Consider the following 19293-nt stretch of genomic DNA (forward strand, 5'->3'; position numbering starts at 1 on the left):
CTGAGTTTGATTCATTGGTTTGATTATATTTCAGATCGTAATCTGTCTGACCGTCTGGCTCTCCTTTTCTGCCTCCCGCACTCTTGCCCTCCCCTCCCTCACCCCTCTCCTAATCTCTCTGCTCCTGATCAGGATGGAGGCAACAGAAGCAGGTCAGTGAGTGACAGACTATGCTGGTCTCCATAGTCCAGGATGGAGAGCGGCTGGTGCTCAGAGTTTCAGAGGCTCTCCAGTGTACAGTCCCTCAATCTCACCATCTCAGGTAAACACAGTTTCCCCTGTTCAACTCTCCTGACGGCCACTTTGACTGCTGGTAGTCAAACTTCACACATAATAGGCTATAACTACAAAAAGCCATTTAATATAAAGCACCTATAACTAATATTTTATGTATGTGTTATATATCAAGTGACAATGAAAAAATAATGTGACAATATGAAAGGAGTTGCTTGTAGTGATGAACCTACAGAGAATAATCACCTGGATCGGCTTTACGGAGCTTTATAGTGACTTTCAGCTCGTTGTTTATCTGTCTGGCCCAAAACTTTACTGTTTTGGTTCACTCCGACTGCTCTCACAGCATCTGTTTTTGTTTTCAGTAACAAAGCTCTAGAAACTCACTACACACTACCTACCCAGCAGCAAACAGCAGACAGCAGTTAGAGCATTTAGCAGCTAGAGAGTCAGATATTTCCCTCAGGAAAAACAGAGCTGAAGGAGAAGCTAGAATGTTGCCCCACCAAATACTGAGAATCTAAAAAAACAAAAAGACCAGCAAGCAGAAGGAAAGGGGAATTTTATACATTGGGAATATTTGTTTTCTTGCTGAGAATTAGATTAGATTAATTTCTACGTCTGTATTGGTAGATTTGAATGTTAAGTGAAGTGATTATGTTTCTCTGCCATGTAACAACCAAGCATCCTCATTTTAGTGTAGTTTTATGTGAACATTGAGCAAGAATATTATATTGAATTGTAATCACAATTACAAAAGTAATGCAATATCTTATTTGACATTGTTTCCTATTTTTATTGTGTTTCAAATCGCTTTTGACTTTTTCTTGAGCGTGTTTAACGTCAGTCTAGATTCGGACTCCCATTTGCTCTCACTGTCTTGACCCTAGTTTGATACTGCAAGGACTTGCTCGTGTGAGACTCAGTTTATGTGGCCTTGACAACAGCCCCCTTCAGATTAAATCACATTACTCTGAGTTAAATGACACAACTCTCACAGACTTTAAATTAAATTTGTGTGTCAAAAAATTATATTAAAGAAAAAGATAACACAGAGTTTAAAATTAGTTGAAGGATCTCTCTGAGTGTCTCTTTTCTTTTTTTAAAGAGGTTGAGGTTTCTGCTCTTGCTCTCATTCTTATGGCTGGGTGGCATGAATGGCCCGACTGTTTACACCAAAACACAGGCTGTAGCCACACACAGATCACAAGACTAGAGAGCGTGTATGTGTGTGTGTGGGGGGGCTTGTTATCCCATAAGCCTTGTTCTTTTTCCTTTATTTCTTACTTCTTTATTCTGTTCTTCTTTTTTAAAGCATGAGCATCTCTACAAAACCAACAGTGTAGACTACCGGGGACACACCGATAGCGTCCCCCCTACCCCGGCCTTTCCAGTGTCTCCTCCAACACCTTACGGTAAGAGATCATTTCAAAATGGACACTACTCGATGTGTCTGAATTTTTTGATCTTATCAGCATCTTCTTTCTCTTCACAGTGAAACATTTCTCAGAGTCTTCCCAGCTTAGGGCTGCCCGGCAGTGGGACCAACACAGCTGGACACAAGGTACGCTTTCCCAAGAGTGTGCAGGATCATATGCATGTATGTGTCTGTGTGACTGGCAAAAGCACTAATCTTTAAACCCAAACACTTCTGAATGCTGCCAGACAGGGTTGAAAAGCCAGCTGGAATGTCCTCTTGGCTTAAAATACAAAAAACACACGCACATATACACACCTGGCCTGTACTGTGTTGCTATTGGCTGGAGATGTGGGCCCGACTCTGTTTTTGGTAAGTCTTGTCTGGCTAGACGCAGACAGATGGCTTGTTTCTGGACTTTTGTGTTTATTATTTTTAGGTTTGAGGTAAAAAGTGGTTGGAGGAGTTGGTAAAATGGACTGGGATATCATTTCAGGCCCATTCATGACAGCTGATACGGGCTGTCTACTAATAATAGTTGACGGTAACAGAGGAAGAGACCACTGCTGGCAGGATGTCCACTCACGTCCTGTTCTGGGAGGGGACAGGAGGAGAGGGGAGGGTCTTTTGTTGCTGGGACATCCTGCCTGAGGAGATATGTACCACACAGCTGCAGAAGGAATTTACTGTAGTGTCAAAAACCACAAGCGTCTCTCAGTGTCATATCTGATCCAAGTGGCTGCCATGTTCCTGTCGTAGTTACAAATTATTTGTGCTTTTCCCGCTGAGGAAGCAAAGACAACAGATGAAATGACAGTGCAAGTCATATTTTATGAAAGGTGCAGATTTATGTCTATTATAATGGATTACAATCCTATATCTATAAATCTTTAAAAACTCATTAATCAATATATGCAGAATTAAATACTTTAAATAACCTGAAATACCATTGTCCATCTGTGTGCACAATATTGCAAACACTTTTTCATTGATTGTTTGTCAACTAATACAACATAATGTGCTGTACTATCACACTCTGGATCCATATTATCGTAGAAAACGTGCAATCTTCTACATTTTATTCACAACATTGGTTGTTTTTTAAATGCTTAAAACTACTTACTGTAAGTAAAATGAAGTTGTTATGGTGCTGAAAAAAGTATTATGGAAAAAGTCAAAGTGGATGGTTGGGCGATGCGTGATGCTCTGTCACTGACATTGACTTCTTTTTTCCATGACTGCGACCTATATCCCAAACCTTAACAAAGTAGTTTTAGCCAACATTTTAGCCTGAACTTGGGCATTGACAAACTTAATTAAATTATGCTGTCATTTAGGTGTCTGTTTGTGGGTATGGCCTGCGGTTAACACCTTGGCCAATCTATAAAGATGAGGAAGCAGCTCAAGTCTGTTATTTAAGGGGTATTTTTAAAAATGTTTATGATGTTTATCAAGTCAAGCATGTTTTTAATCAAATTAACTTTAAATTTAACAGCAAAAATGTTAATATGAAATCTCTTTATTTCAGCTCACCTTTGTGAGCTGCACCCACCATACATAGTTTCCCCTCTACTGCAACTAATTGGAAAATATTGTGGCCATAGCATTTTAATAACAAAGCCACAGAATTATACATTTATGATGGGATTTTGAAGTTCATTCTTTGAAAGTGCAGGACTGCCTACTTATTGTAAACATGCCTGTCACAACAGAGGGGTGGCAGGATGGACAAGGAGCTGATGAAAGAGTAATTATTGCTTGTTTACAGAAAAACACCTGATTCTTTTCCTCTGCTGGATGGACAGAAGAATTAACAAAGGACATAGAATATTTGTAGCTCACTGACGTTTTTGGGAGCAGACAAGTGTTTCCTGTTTCCCACGTTAAAAGCAGACGATAGTCTGGGAAGCAATTTGCCACGTCGGAACAGAACAGTCAGATTCCCCATTATTTTGCATTTCATGTTTAGAGTAATTATTTGACCTGAGGCTACTGTAATGAGAGGAGTGATTACTGTTGGCAGCAGCAGACAGCTCCAAAACAACAGTGGTGCACTCAGTCGGCCATGATTAACCCTAAAGGAGAGTTCCCACTGTGTTATCACCGGGCTAATCACACTGGGCAATCTGGGATCCTGGTATGTTGTGCGTGCTGGTTTTTGTGTAAGATCCTATTTTAATCAACAGATATTTACAGAAGTAAAGAATTCCACTGAGGTATTAATTATGTGATTTGAGGTACAAAAAAAAGTCTAGATATTAGGTTAAAATTCATTAGTCTGGATTATTTTTGGGGGGCTTTATTTGAGAGTGATAGGATAGTGGATAGTGTCTGGAAACGGGGGAGAGAGAGGGGAGGACACCATAGACTGTATATAGAAGTGGACGTAGTCATCGTGACGTCACCTGTTGGTTTGTGGACTGCCATTTTGAAGTCTCGAGTTTGGCCGATAGTCTAGTTCGCTTGCTTAGCTAGAAGAAGACCTGAAACTAGCGACTGAGACCATAAACTCATTAGGAAAGTGTTTACTGGGGTAATTATTCAGATGAGAAGTAGGGTCCTTTTCCCATTATTTCTAATGGAGTGGGACTTCTTTTTGCAACCAGAAGAGTCGCACCCTGCTGGCCGTTCGATAGAAGTCCCACTCGATAGTTTAAGGGACTTCCGCGTTCGCATCAGTTTGCCGACAGGAAGCTTCCCGCTTGGAGGATACACAGCAAAGGGCCACAGGGTGGTCTCGAAGCCTGGGCCGCTGCAGCAAGGGCTCAGCCCTGTACATGGGGTGCGCACTCTACCAACTGAGCCACCCACGGCCCTTTAGTCTGGATTTAAACTGAGTTACCTTTGGTAGAAGAGTAAATTACACCACGAAAAAGACTGGTTTCACATTTTAGAAAAAACCTTTATTTGCTTCTCTCTGAGAAAAGAGATAGACAGCAGTTAGCAACATTAGATAAGCTAAACATAAAGGCTGGAAGAAGGGGGAAACAGCTTGAAGTCAATGTGGTTTCGACTTAATGTTTTTTTTTGTTTTAAAAGGATTTCATGAACCTAAAATGTCAAAGACATCAGTTAAAAGGCAGAAACACAGAAATCAACACACTTAACATTATGCAAGGTTTTCGCTAATGGCAACATATTTGTGAATTCTTTACATCTTTTTCGTACTTTAGCCTTTGCAAAGTCATCACCATGCATCAACCCAAAAGTGAACTCTGTCCTGTCTGTACTTTCATTTCCTTCTGATGGCAAAGCGCAGCTCTAAAATATTATGTAATAACGTTTCCTTTGTGTACTTGTGGCCAATCAAAATAAACAGTGATGTATCCAGAAGCCCTCTACAAACGGAAGCAGGTTTCAGCCAGAGGAATGTAGATGTTGTTAAAAGCTGAGGTTAGGAAGAGGCAGATGGTCCGTTCAGACAAACACTTTACTGTCTGAGTCTCAGGGGTCAAAGGTCAGGAGAAAGTATGGGGGAGTGGACAGAGAGGGCAGCGGGCCCAAAGAAACTTCTCCTTCTCTGTCAGATGATTGGATTTGTTTTCAGTGATGAATGACATGTCAGTTTCAAGTGCCATTGTTGACCCTGAACAGGTTTTGTGCAGAGAGATTTTTCATAGCCTTATAGCCAACAACCATGTGGAGTGGATCACTTAAAGGCACACTTAATGATCCAAATGTAAACAAAATGAGTGAAAGCTGCTGTTGCTGTAAAATTTATTGACAGGTCTAGGACAGACAAATAAACATTACACAGCAACTCATTCATAGTCTGATCCTTAAAGGTTTGTTTACATCAGTAATTCAAGAAAACTGACCTTTGTACCATGATCACATAAACGCTTTTCATCAGTAAGACACTTTCATTATGTTATAAGTGAATTTATTTATTGCATTTAAAAACAACAAATGTGCTGAAAAATGATAAATATAATTGGGTAAATACATATAAATAATCAACAAATAAAGGCACGGATACTTTGATTTCAACAGAGTGTAGAATGAAGAGCAGTGATTGGTCAGCAGATTTGAGGGGCACAAATAATTATGATCCAGAATTAGACAGCTAAATCCAAGATGATGCAGTTCATTGGATCAGCTGGCAATATTTTTCTTATTGACATTTAATACCATGAAAAGACCAAAAAACATAAATGTGTTTGTCTCTCTCGATACTTTCTGACTTCCCTAACTTGCGTGTGGCCCCAACCCATTGGGAGATTTTTAAAACAGCTGGTCACTATAGTTTTAACAAACAAATAGTGGGAAATAGTGTCTTTTTTGGGGACCATGATGAAGGAACATGTCACCCAGTGTTGATTTTGGACAACAATGGAGATATTAGGCTTTGACGTTAGTAGGATACATTCATTGTTGGCATCTCCGACACTGACGTTGGACGCATTTGTGCAGCGGTGGTCATGATACTAACCATTCAATACGCAGACTGGTCCGCTGTCAATTTGTTTGCGGGAGAGAGAGGTGGGGGGAGCGAGTGAGAGGAGGTGCTGAGTAAATATGTGCTGCAATCATATACAAGTTTTCCCATCCCAAAATGGAAATCAATATGTGGCGGTCAGCGCTGATAATGTGGTGGGCCACCACAAATAAATTAATTTATGGGAAACACTGTACTGGATATCACTCACCATATTAGCCAGTAAACACAAACCCAGTAATAAACAAACAGAACAGAAGTTGACTTCGGGCTGGACATCAACTTGGCAACGCGTCTGATGAAAGCGTCTATAGAGTCGAAAGCCAATTAGCTTAGCCTAAGACTTGAAGCAGGGGGAAACAGCTAGCTTGTCTCTGTTTGAAGGTTACGCAATTCACCTAGCAGTTATGTGCTTCGGTTTTACACAAACAACATAAACGTGCTAATCAGGGAGCTTTAGAGGTGCTTGGTTAGCAGATTTTATTACCATTGGACAGAGCCAGGCTAGCTGTTTCTAGTCTTGATGCTAATCAATGCTAACCAGCTCTTCGCTCCATTGCATTGAACAGGCAGATGTAGTTCTTCGAATTGAACTCTTGACATTAAAGTGAATAAACATATTTCCTAAAATGTTGAATTATTCATTTAATACAAAGACCAATACTAGAACAACTTACTGTAAGATGCTGTTAAAAGTTTTGGTTTAGTTCAGTACAATTTGTGGCAGTGGCCTGTAGTTCCATAAACGCAGACTTGGGTTTTTAAACTGATGAGCGTCACAGATGGACAGAGCTGATGTCCATTCCAGCTCATTTCCTGTGACACAGAGGGTTAAAATAAGGCACATGCTTCCACTGAAACAAAAGTAAACTCAACACAATTCAATCAAGACCTTTATGTTGTAATTTATGATGTGCTAAGATTAGACACATGGCAGGAGACACAGCTAGTTTGTGTCTGCATGCCTTTGTCTCTGTGTTTGTGGCGAGCAGATGGTGGGAGTGGACACACATGCCCTGACAGAGAGGCCATAGAAACCCCCAGATCACCCACCCGACCACCAGCCACCACCTCACCACCACCACCACCTCCTCTCTCTGGTCCATAAAAGGGCACATATGACCTCTGACACCACTGGAATCCATTCTGATTGGGGGAAAGTGCTCGCAGTGGCCCAGCAAGAACAATGCTCAGTGGTCAGTGAGAGGAAGAGGAGGGAGGGTGGGAGAAAGGGTATGGAGACATGCATGGAGGGGAGGGGGGAGGAATTCTCTACCTCTCGTCCCTCCCTCGACACAAACCCAGAAGTCGAGCGGTGTCACAACAAGCCAGGAACAAACGGGGAGCTTATTTTCCCATCTGGGGGACAAAAGGAATTGGGCATGGTGGCGAAACGATCCAGCCCCTGAAAAAAGAAAAAAGCTTCAGTGAGTCAGGCTCAGATTGCTTTTCAGCAGACTGAAGTGAAAGAGAGAGGAGGAGATTCTGGTTTCATTCACACTGGGAGGGAGAACATACCAGAGAGAGATAGAGACTTGGGAGCAGGAAGGTGAAGGAGTGATCCTAAAGTTTGGTGTAGACAGGAAAAACAGCAAATAGCGGGATACTTCAGTGAGTGTCACATCATGACTGCGTCTCTCGGTACGTACGTGCATGTGCATGTGTCAGAAAGTTGGAAAGAGTGCGTGTGATTGAATGATTTTATTCACGTGTGTAAAAACATCCTAAACTCACCCTTTTCATTTACACCCTTCCTCCTTGCATTCTTTACTCTTTCTCCTTCTCTCACCTGACCTTTTCCTCTCTGCTTTCTGCTTATTCTCTCTCTTGTTTATACTGTGTTATCTCTGCCTCCGTCACTCCAGGGAATTTTAAGGAGGGGACACATGCACAGAAACACTTCCTCTCTCTCCTCCAGGCCGCTGGTATTTGCAGACAGCTTCTGGTATTTCAGATGCCTTTTTCTCTTCTCCAAACGAACCTCCTCCAAACTTCATCTATCTGTCTTTTTAGATCATGAAAACACTTTTGTCTGTTTTTGTTGCTGATCCTGTGTTCTGGACAGCAGCATCTGCAGCCCCTCTGACGTCTCATACTTGGTGGTATGATGAGACGGTTTGTTCCACTGCTGTGTTCATGATCTCATCCTGTTAAAGGCTATTTTCACCTCCATCATGGAGTCATGGACGTCTGATGTATTGGTGGTTAACCGAGGGAGGCTGTTTTCCCCCTTTTTTTGCACTACTGACCTGGGCTGAACTGAAAAGTCTTTGAAGATTCAAATTTTTGTCGGGGTGCTTATTGCTCCCAGAGATCATACATGATAAAACAACATCTTGCTGAGCCACAAGTTAACTAGTTTCAAACGTTTGCAGTAGTTTCATGCAAAAGGAACTTTGGAAACCAAGCACATAATTTCCACATGTGTTGAAACTGGATTAATGAAGAACAGCAATGAACAAACTGAGTTGATCTTGATTGCACTCTTACAAGGCACTCTTAACACTTACATGTTAACAAATGACATAAAAAAGCATTGACACAATTAGTTAAGTAATAAGTTGACCAATATTATCAGCATATAAGTTATTTATTAAGCCACAATACCTTGAAGTCCGACATTCTCTAGTTGTAGCTTCTTATTTGTGAGAATTTGCTGCTTTTTGTTCTCGTTGTCTGACAAATCCAGCAATATCTTGGACCTAAGCAAACTGGCTACCAAATTTACCTATAAGTTCCACAGAAGTTCCTAGAAATAATTGTGTAAATTGGAACTATTGATAGTCTAAATTATTATATTGCGAAAATATTAGGTGATTACAAAACCCGTAAAAGGAACTGTTACCAAACTGTGTTTAGCATTTCTATCTATTTTATGAAATATTATAGACCAAACACTGGCACATTAATCGATAATGCACATGCAGCACCAAACACAACACAATTTTTTGGACTGTGTTGAAAGCAGATTGAAGACAGTAGCTGCCACATGTGAGTTTGGAGAAAACTGAAAATTTACTCAGGGACAAAGTTATTGATGAGTGTTGTTCTGAGACACTGTAAAGACTCCGGCTGTGTGAGAAACATTTGGCTTTCACGGGACTGCAGGAAATTGGGGGCTAAGAGGCAGAAAAATTTAAACCACAAAGGATGGAAAATGTTGACAACACAGTGGACAGAAGGCCAGTTCAGGGAGCAGAGACCACAGCATTAATCAACAAGAGGTCTGTGTTGTCACAAGTCCAGCCTGTGTGAGACGCACCACAGCATCAATGCTCAGACAGCACAAGGCCATTCAGATCAGTTTGTAGGCTTATGAGATGGCAGACACAGCTGGGGTCTCTGGAAAGTGAAAACAAAACCAACATCCACACCTGTGAATGGTCAGCACAGTGATACTTGAAATGTGCACCATGATTAGCCAATGGACGGTGTTCACTGTGCTGTGGTGCCCTGATGCAGTTCCCTTCTTTCATTCAGCCTGACATTGTGTTCATTTTAGTTGATTTATTGTTGGGAGGTTGTTTTCTTTTCTTTTGCCCTGGCAAGGGACACATTTTTCATGCTGATGTCAATTTATGTTGACATGGAAGCTGTGGTACGAGTTGATTAATTTAACATTAACATAAATTAACATGTTTCCAAGAAGATTTGATGAATATTTATGAGGACTGAGAAATGTCTACTTGAGAGTTATTCATTTTGTTGACCTGTACATCCATTTTGATCTTAACCTTGCTTGTTGCCATTTTTCTGTCACAACTTCTCATGGCTACAATAGGTTCAGTAGTTAGCAAGCAATGCGGAAAATTACATTCTTAATCCCACCTCTAAAGCTCTGATTGGACAACTGTTTCTCCAGCCGTCAGTGAGCACAACACCAGGCCTGTTTGGATTTCTGAATTAATCGGGTATGTGGGTGTTGATTGAGAGATCTGGCTAGCACGGTGGCAAAAGTTTAACTTTTTGACCGGACTGCTTTGCATATGTTACTGGACTGTGTTTTTCTAACACAGTGGTCTTACTAAAATGAATGAGGAGGCTGTGTGATCAACAACTGGCCTCAGAGGACCCAGAGTTGTCAACTTAGAGTTCATCCACTCATTTGCAGCATCATTCCTCAACAGACTCAGAGTTTTCTATAGTTTTGTAGAGCTTGAGGCAGTCATGGAGACATCTGACAAAGGAAAATACTTGTTAGATGGAGAGAGGGATGCTTGTTACACTGTAGTGTGGCTAGTCAAGTCAATTTCATTCATGTAGCCCGATAGCACTTATCACAAATTTTGCCTTAGCAGGCTTTACAATTTGTACAGCATAAGAAACCCTTAATCACTAGAAACATTTTAAAGGGAAAGAAATAGCTGTCTGCTAGGGTTAACAATTCTTCTGTCAAACCTAACTACTTGAAACAATCCATTCAAACCGACCATCAAAAATCGACAAGAGGACGTTGATTTTTTAGCCGTACAGGTTTAAGGTTGATAATCACTCAAGAGGCTCATAAAGCAGCCATGACAACAAAACCAAATTTTGTGGTCAAAAATTTGATACAGCCTCGCATGTAAAGACACAACAAGTTAGAAAGAGCTTCCTGCAACACGGTGGCATGTTATAACCAACGGCATGTATGGACCCACCAGGAGAACTACTTATGATCCATGATCACTTCCCCAGATGTTCAAAGTCTGAGGAATTTCACTTCAACTTCAAAACATGATCAAATATCTGGGACATTTTTTGCAGATTTTCTTAATTCATGAAAGACATTGATATTCATATCATCACCACATATCCCCGTGTCTGATCCAGGCTGTGTGATGAATGAAAAGAATCAGACGTTCTTTCTAAGTCAAACTGTCTTTGAGAAGAAACCAGTGGCAGCTTGATGACCGTACCGTTTACCGTTACCTTCACCCTGTTTCTCTCCCTCCACTTGTTTGTAGTGCTATTATTCTTCACTCCCTCTCCTGATGGCACGTAACTTGGCCTCTCCTCTGCCTCTTCACTGAGTCGATAAAGCTCTCCGTCCAAACACCCGGGAAGGAGCAGAGGAATCTGATTTACAGACAACCGCCTACAAGTTTGTCCTCTACAGAAAAATGCTCTGCTCAGACAACTCAGTGCCTCTGAACAGGAGGAGGAGGAGGGAAGACTCAGCAGGGTCTGAGGTTGATTGATTTTTACTGAATGAGGGAGGGCAGCTGATCATATTCTGTTGCACTGCTAAGTGATACCAAGCAGAGAGCTGCATGCCCAGGCAGAAATCACTCAAGAATTCTTAAAGCTCTACTAATTAATATTGCATTACCAATTAATCAAATAACTACCTGGTGTGGGAAAGATGTCACACACAGGGACAAACTCACAGAGAATTATTACAAACTCTGCAGCTCTACTGCACTTTGAAGTCTCTTTTAGCCCATAGTTTTGGTCTTAATGTACATTTAATGCATATTTCAGCCCTCTCAACAAACCCACTGCACACTACCAGCACCAAACAGCAGACAGATACAGTTGGTGGAAGTAGGTGAAGGTGTCTCCATTATGCACTGGCTTTACACACCTGAAATTTGCAAAAAGGTGAACTGAGTGGAAGGTTTGACACCTCCTCTTTACTGCTATGCCTAATAATATTGTTCTCAACTTCCTACAGTCGTCCTCAAAGTTTGTTACTCAAACTTCCCTAATCCTGGAAATGTACTATTTTTCCTCTTTCCATCCATCTTCATCCACTTATCTGGGCTCAGGTCACGGGGTTATTTTTCCTCTTTTTAATTCTTAATATCTGATTTTAAAATATCAAACATTCCAAAATCTTTGTAGTCGTAGTCAGTTCATCATGTCTGGCGTCAACTTGATAAATCATCCAATCAAGCAAGTTCACAGAGCTGTGAATTAAGCTCCCTCTCAGAATCTAATACAGTAAGTTAGCAGGTATTATCAGACCATCAGAGTTCAGCATGATCTGCCCCTCACAGGGTCTTTTTTGGCTTTTTAATTATTGCTCAATATAATAGACTTTCAGCTGGCCTCAGGATCACAGCAGCTGTCTTTTCGTTCATTTCCCTTCATAGCCCTGAGAAGCTGCAGTCTGTGAACAGCTGTAACATGCCGTGGACCTTCAGACCTATCAGCCTCAGTCTGTGTGTGTGTATGTGTGTGTGTGTGTGTGTGTGCATACAATGTGCACTCACATTCCTGTGGTCAGCAGGGAGTTTGCAAACCCACTATTGTCCTGCATAACTCTATGTGCATCATTGTACTTATGCATGTGTGTAGGCTCACCCTACTGTCTACTGCGAAGCTGCTAAATGTTTGGATGCGTGAGTGGAAGAGATAAAGAAAGACAAGGAGAACTTTTTTTGTCACAACACAATACACAAACTCTTTAGCTAAACCGAACATGTGACAGCTGTATGTGTTTCATCTTTTTGCATTTCTCTGTAAATCTCTGCTTTGCCTTTCATACCATCCCGCTTATGCAGCCAGCGTGGTCAGAGGTGCGAAATATGAAGAGACATATTTTACTCCAGATAACCTCCCTCTAGTTGTATTGATTAATGGGATTACCTCCACAGCAAGCATGAAGGAATGCACTCAGTTTTAGCATGAGGCATAAACCGTCACTGTGATCAGGGGGAGCGGGGGGGCAGGTCTATTGGCTGGTGGAGGTTGGCAGTCATGCCCACATGGGTCCGTGCCATCTGGAATTGGTTTTGCACGGTTCGACCCACACTGAAGAGTCTTTGTGTTCACTCAGAGCTGCACAAGTGAGGAGAAAACAGTGGATAGAAAAACACAGTTGAAAAAAACTCAAGGGGAAATGCACTCCAAACTTTTAGAAAACAATAAATTGTAAAGTTTTAGAGGTTGTCTACTAAACTAAATGCTATTGATGTGCATAAAAAAATGCATGAGGAATGAAAAAGTCCAAGTACTTGTGATTCATGATTCAGAAGAAAAAGAAGGAAAATTTAGTTTATTCAGATTATACTGTATTCGAAGCCAGCTTTCGCTATTGCCATGGACACATTTGCTTTAGGAACTTATAAGTATTGAGGTCCAATACCAGATCGTTTGTTTTGAGAGAGAGTGCAAGTCCAAATAAAATATGTTGAACTCAAATACTCATGATTGATTCCTTTATATTCTTGGTATTAGGATGTACTTCTGTCTATTTCACACTGGGCACAGAATGTTCTTTCTCTCAGTCTTGTCTCTGGGTTTCTTTATTAACCCATGTCTACATGCACATGAGTAGCTATGGATACTGTGAAGCGTGGATACAGGGGGGTGAAAGGTGTGTTAATAACGACCAGTGGAGCCCTACAGAGCAGAGTCTGGTCTGAGGTCTGAGGTCAGAGGTCAGGATGGGGTCAGTCGGTGTTGCCACAATTTGGGCTGTTCTGTAATTAACGGGATGAGCTGGGATGAGCAGCAGAGTGGCAGATGTGACAAACCACAGCGAGGAGAATCAGCCGTGGGAACAGAGTGAGACGAAGCTCGGCTGCTTTCTGGGAATCATCCCGAGAGAGTTTCACTGACAGGGACTGTGGGAATGTTTGAGGAATCCTGCTGCCCTCAGTGCATTCCCCTCAGTTTGTGTTTGTGTTTATTTTCTTCGATCAGCAACAACATCCTTAGTTATCTACATTTTCTGAGCTGTGCATGAGTAAGTCTCTCTGTCAGTGATGAGAGGTTTATGTCTAATTATTGGCATACACAACATAAGCTACTCTGTGTTCTTGACCTTTAACCCCTAAGAGTTCAAGTTGAGCGACTGCCTGTGAGGTATATCAGAGACCCTTATGGGGGTATCACATAGCACCAAACCATCTGAAGAGTAATGTTTGGAAGCATGTTGGATATAACACCATAGTATAAAATCCTAGATAAAGGTGAAACTGTTGGCCAACCTTTTAAAATGCAACAGTCTGAGATTTCTGTTATTAATCATAATCATCAAACTTTCGCATCTGTAAAATGTGACTCTTTGGAGACAGCTTAGAACTACACTATGCAGGTTGCGTTCAAGATCATTTAAACTAATTTGTTCATTATTATTTGTTTTGTGTTTTTTTTTAGCTAAAAGCAGCTTTCTTTGAATATCAAAAGGACAACTCGGTTATCATTGAAGTTTGTATTGCACAGAAAGAACTTTAACTTTAGACAGCAAGAAACGTTACATTACACACATTGATGATCTGACATACAGACACTGGACATACAAAACTAAACTTTTAGTATGTTTAATGAGTCCTGTTCACAGCAGCTGCCAGTACGGTCTCACTTATGGACATCTGATACACCATACATAATGTCGACACTATATACATTTGTGTGGGAGACATCCCACCATGGGAAAGTCATATTAAACCCGAAAACCTTGACCAGTTGTGCAGATCCATTACTTCAATGAAGTAGCAAGACCACAATGTAAACCTGCTCCATTACACGTAAAAGCTTAAACTAACAGAGGAAATTTACATTTTACTTACATGATTGTGTAATAAATGAGTTGTTTAATTAAGTAATTAAATTATCAAAAATCAGTTTACACACAGTGAATTTGGGGCTTCTGGGGCACTTTGGGGTTATCAGTAAAATACTAGTAAGTGAACCTTTTTTTAAATTCTTGAAAATGTATTTAAATACCAAAAGTAAACATACGTGTCAAGTAGAATGCATCCTTTCAGTGTTTATGTGCATTATGCAGGCAAACAGTATGTTGTAATACAAGCATGACCATGGAAACAACATTTTAATGTAGGAGTCGACAATGTGGTGCTACTTTCCTTATGCTGTAAACTGTTGGGTAGTTTAGCAACACATGCTCTGTATTTGTCTATACAAATACAAAGCATTTAATAAATGTAGTGAAACAAAAAGTACACTGTTCTCCCCTGTAGTACAGTAAAAGTATAAAAATGGAAATACTCAAGTAAGGATGTAACTCAAGTAATAAGTAACTTCACTACATACAGCACTTACTGAGTAAATGTATTTTCCACCCCTTCCTTTCACTCACTGAGAGGACAGTTCACTTTGCCGGCACTGCTTAGTGGTCCCTCTTCAAACTTTCAGATAGTACTATAAATTCTTCTGCTTTATAATTGTGTATGTACAGTATGTTTGTGTTACAGGTGCATCATGCATACACTCGAGCATTGTCAAATTTCATCAACAGCACACATGTGATTATATAATCCACTTGAGATGATGTAGCTTGTCCAGTATGATCACAAACAAAGCTGGACATTGAGGCCAAAATCCTCCATTACAGAGCACTTGAATTAAGGGAAGGAGCGGAAGAGTGGAGGGGGGGGGAGGAAGGGGTGTATGGGGTGCCAGACTGCCTGAAACAAGGAGCTCTTTATAATGACTGACTCTTTACATGGTGACTCATCGTACTTCACAGGCCTGTCTGTGGCCTGAGGAGGCCTGCCCTCATGTTTGCTGAATGACACACTGTGTTGTCAGAATGTCAGGATGTCATGTCGGGATGTTTGGAGTGCCCTCACACATGTCTGCTTCTATTGTACGCTGTCAGTCTCTGCTACGCTGAAATTTACAGTGAAACTTGCTTTACTGGCATGACCTTAATGATATAGAGTAGTCTACTGCTGCATGTAGGCTAACTTAGCATTACCACTGGAAGCTAGCTTGGCCTCATTGTATGTTTATTAAAATCTGTAACCACACAAGACACAAAGTGTTAAGTGAGCTTTAGCGGTGTTTTGCAAGAGATTTTTCACATTTGGAGAGAGCCAGGTAAGCTGTTTCCCCCTGCTTTCAGCCTTTAGGCTAAGTTAGCCTAACCGCTGGCTTTAGCTTTGTATTTAATGTACACACATGAGAGTGGTATCAATCTTTTTATCTAACTCTCTCACCAAGTAAGTGAAACTATTTCCTAATAATTCAGATTTTTGTAAACAAAAACAAAAAAACAAAGGAAAGATTAATGTAGAAAATCATTGTAAAAATTCTAATTAAACTACATATGACACACATATATACAGGCAGACTGGATTATTGTTTTTATGAAGTGACATCTGACCATATTACTGAAACTAACAGGAAATCCCTCTTTTATGCCTTTGAGGCGACACATTAAAACACTGTATTATTAGATGTAAATTATATAAACTCATGAAATGGGAAGGATATTCAAATTAGATTTTTCATCTTTTTATTTTGCTAAAACAAACACACTCACAAGAAGATTTTTGCCACTTTTGGAGAAAGTAAATCAGAGATAATGAGAATAAAGGGCTACAATTTTGTACTGATATTATGAGAGAATGCTAATGATTATAGAAGTTGACATGAGACTGTGGAAGAATAAGGTGTCAAGGATTGTGTTTGCAAATAAGTACCTGTTTGTAGTAATAAGTAGGCAGTTATTATAGTTTACGGAACAATGTCACATCCTGGGGAATTCTAACCAGACAGTATGTCTGGTTAGAATTTGAGAGCTATGTAGTAAATGAGGATTGACATTGTTTTATCTTTTTTTGTCAGATTCCCGGAGTTTCCTGGACGGTATGAACCACGCCGGCGGCTCCTCAGAGGGAGTGTCGGTCACGTCTGCTTCCTGTCAGAGGATCTTTGGTTCCATGTGCTCGGTGTCATCAGACAGCCCCATCCCACACACAGACAGGTACGAACACATGTTGCTAACAGTTTTGTTAGTATGCCATGTATATCATAAATTATTGTCAAATCAAAATTGTACGCATATGTTCTACCTAAAGCATCAGCCTTCTTGGAATAGAAGTCATTGATTAAGACATTAATGTGAAACTTCTGGACAAGTTTATATTTGACAACATTTTCAGGTGTCTGTGTGGTTTTGTTTCAAACCCTTAACATGTGAAAGAGGGAATCTTCTCTCTCGCAGTTTCTGACAAGACACATCAGATACAGTCCTAATGTATGTGTTAAGAAATGTTTCCTGTAGCTCTGATGGAGGCACACTTTGTCAGTCAGGTGTTATTACAGACTTTTGTCCAAATTAGAGGGATAGCAGAGAAACAAGTGTTCACTCCTTCAATTACTACTATTTCCACCTCTGCGTCTTTGTATTTTTAAAGCTTCTCTTTGCAGACCACTAGGAATGTCTTTTTACTTGTTGAAGTCACGACTGACAGCAAGTGATTTCCTAGGCTTCTACAAAATACCCAAACAAAGATATGATTAATCATATTACTCACTCAAAAAATCCAAAAGGTGCAGAACCTCCTTGATTTTAGCCGACTTTTTCATGCCGACTACTCTTGAGGGTTGAATTTCTGCAGGAAATCTGTTTAATTGCTGTGCAGCACAAAGGAAAATAGCTTTATGACACAAAAAGAGAATCCTTTGGAACAGCTTGCTGTCCTCAGAGTTTCAGTACAACCACTACTGCTACTGCACTGCAAAGTAAAATATCAACTTATGGAATAACTTTTATTTTTAAGTTAGGCTGTTATACTTCATGTATGTTGTAGTGTGTACGTTTACACTTAAAGCCCTTGGGGTTGCATAGACAGGCATCTAATTGATGCACTCATCTAGCTGCCTACTACTAGTGTCCTCAAGTAAGTACAATACTACAATATGCAGTCCACAAACATCCTTTGAATCCTTAACTTTCTCACTCAACACTGTACAGCTCACCCAGCGTAGTGGGTGCTCCCCTCCATCCAGCAAACCCTGTCACCTGTGCAAAGGTCCCTGCTTAAATTACGTTTGACACAAAGCAGACAGGTCCTACTGGCCCGCTGGAGTTCTGCACCCAACACACGCAAAAATATATATGGCTCTTTCATAAATACTTCACTGTTCATACATTTTTAGTTCTAATGTCTTCTAAGGTAGAGTTTGAATGCTTCCATTTGAAAATATTTACGTGACTATTAATTATCTGGACCATGTTTTTCTTCTGCAGCTCCACGCCTCCACCTGTGTGGCACGACCGGACTCCAAACTCCCTGAACTCCCCGTACTCCCCGTATCCCCCCCAACCCTCACCTCCTCTCTCCCTCAGCACTCCCAATGCCCACAGCTCTCCCCGGGGGGCTCTGAGAGGCATGAGTGGAGGTCTTGGGGCCCGCAGTGATACAGACAGCACAGACTTGTCTTCGTTGTTGTTAGGGAACGGGGGCCTGGAGCACAGCCTGCTGGAGGCCATGGATGGCCTCGGGAGTCTGAACCTTGTGGGAGACGGGGGCCTCCCTCCAATGCTGCCTGACAAAAAGAGAGTGGGTGAGAGTGGAGAGCTTGGTTCCCGCTCCCCTTCTCTAAGTGGATTTTCCAGCCCTCACAGTGGCAGCAGTCTCAGCATCCCATTCTCATCCCCCATGACCCCTGACCCCCTTAGAGGACTCAGCGGGGCCCAGTCGCCTGGAGCAGGTATACTGTCCCAGATTGTTCCAGTCCCATGAGGTTTATCTTTCTGTCTCTCTCTGTGGCATTAAAACATTTATTGTGATCTATCTGCCTCTTATAAATGGTTAGCTAACACAAATTGCATTGACCAATTTCACTTTTTCAGGAACTTCCAACCACATCTCACAGACTTTTATCACTAACAGTTGGAGGTGTCGTTTATATAATATTTTATCACTCAACCTGAGTCAGTCCCTCAAAACATTCATGATCGAGCACAGAATAATCAATCAGTCACAGGGGCAAAACAAGTCATTTTACTTTGCTACCTTAAGAAATGTGTTTTTGCATTTTAGGGTAAAATAAAAATTGTATTTCGTTAATAATCTAATTTAACTGATGAAAATTGCTTGCAGCAAGGATTATAGTAATTGGAACATTGCTGCTAAATTTACTTTTTAAACATGTATGCTTTCAGAACCACAAACAGAATTATATTCACGTCAGTATATGTATTGGTGTGAGAACAGACATTTCAGACAAGAATATCTCAAAAAATCTCAGCACACTGTTAGAGATGAATAAAGTGATAATACAATGTTTTGTCATTTGGGTGTACTGGCCCTTTTACAAGTCTCACTTCCTTTTGGCTGTCATATTTGCTGTCTTGTCATATTTACGCCTTTGCCAATCTGAAACCTAAACATAGAGTCTTAATCTGTGTCTTGCAGACTTTAGCAGTAAGCAGGACACTGTGAAGTTTGTTCAGGACACCTCCAAGTTCTGGTACAAGCCTGACATTTCCAGAGACCAAGGTAAATATTGGTCTTGG

General features: G+C 40.9%; 1 protein-coding gene across 1 annotated transcript in view; it reads left to right on the forward strand.

Annotated features, from left to right (window-relative positions):
* The window catches only part of LOC119900261 (tensin-3-like), a 50703-nt gene that overhangs the window by 25714 nt on the left and 5696 nt on the right, over positions 1–19293 (forward strand). The window contains 7 exon segments of the mRNA XM_038715057.1: positions 133–156; positions 159–262; positions 1550–1649; positions 1730–1798; positions 16614–16752; positions 18022–18485; positions 19193–19276. Coding sequence (XP_038570985.1) covers positions 133–156; positions 159–262; positions 1550–1649; positions 1730–1798; positions 16614–16752; positions 18022–18485; positions 19193–19276 — 984 coding nt within the window.

Source organism: Micropterus salmoides, unplaced genomic scaffold (assembly GCF_014851395.1).
Source record: "Micropterus salmoides isolate LMB-PRFRI ecotype aquatic unplaced genomic scaffold, ASM1485139v1 Ms_hic_scaffold_13, whole genome shotgun sequence".
Classification (NCBI taxonomy): Eukaryota; Metazoa; Chordata; class Actinopteri; order Centrarchiformes; family Centrarchidae; genus Micropterus; species Micropterus salmoides.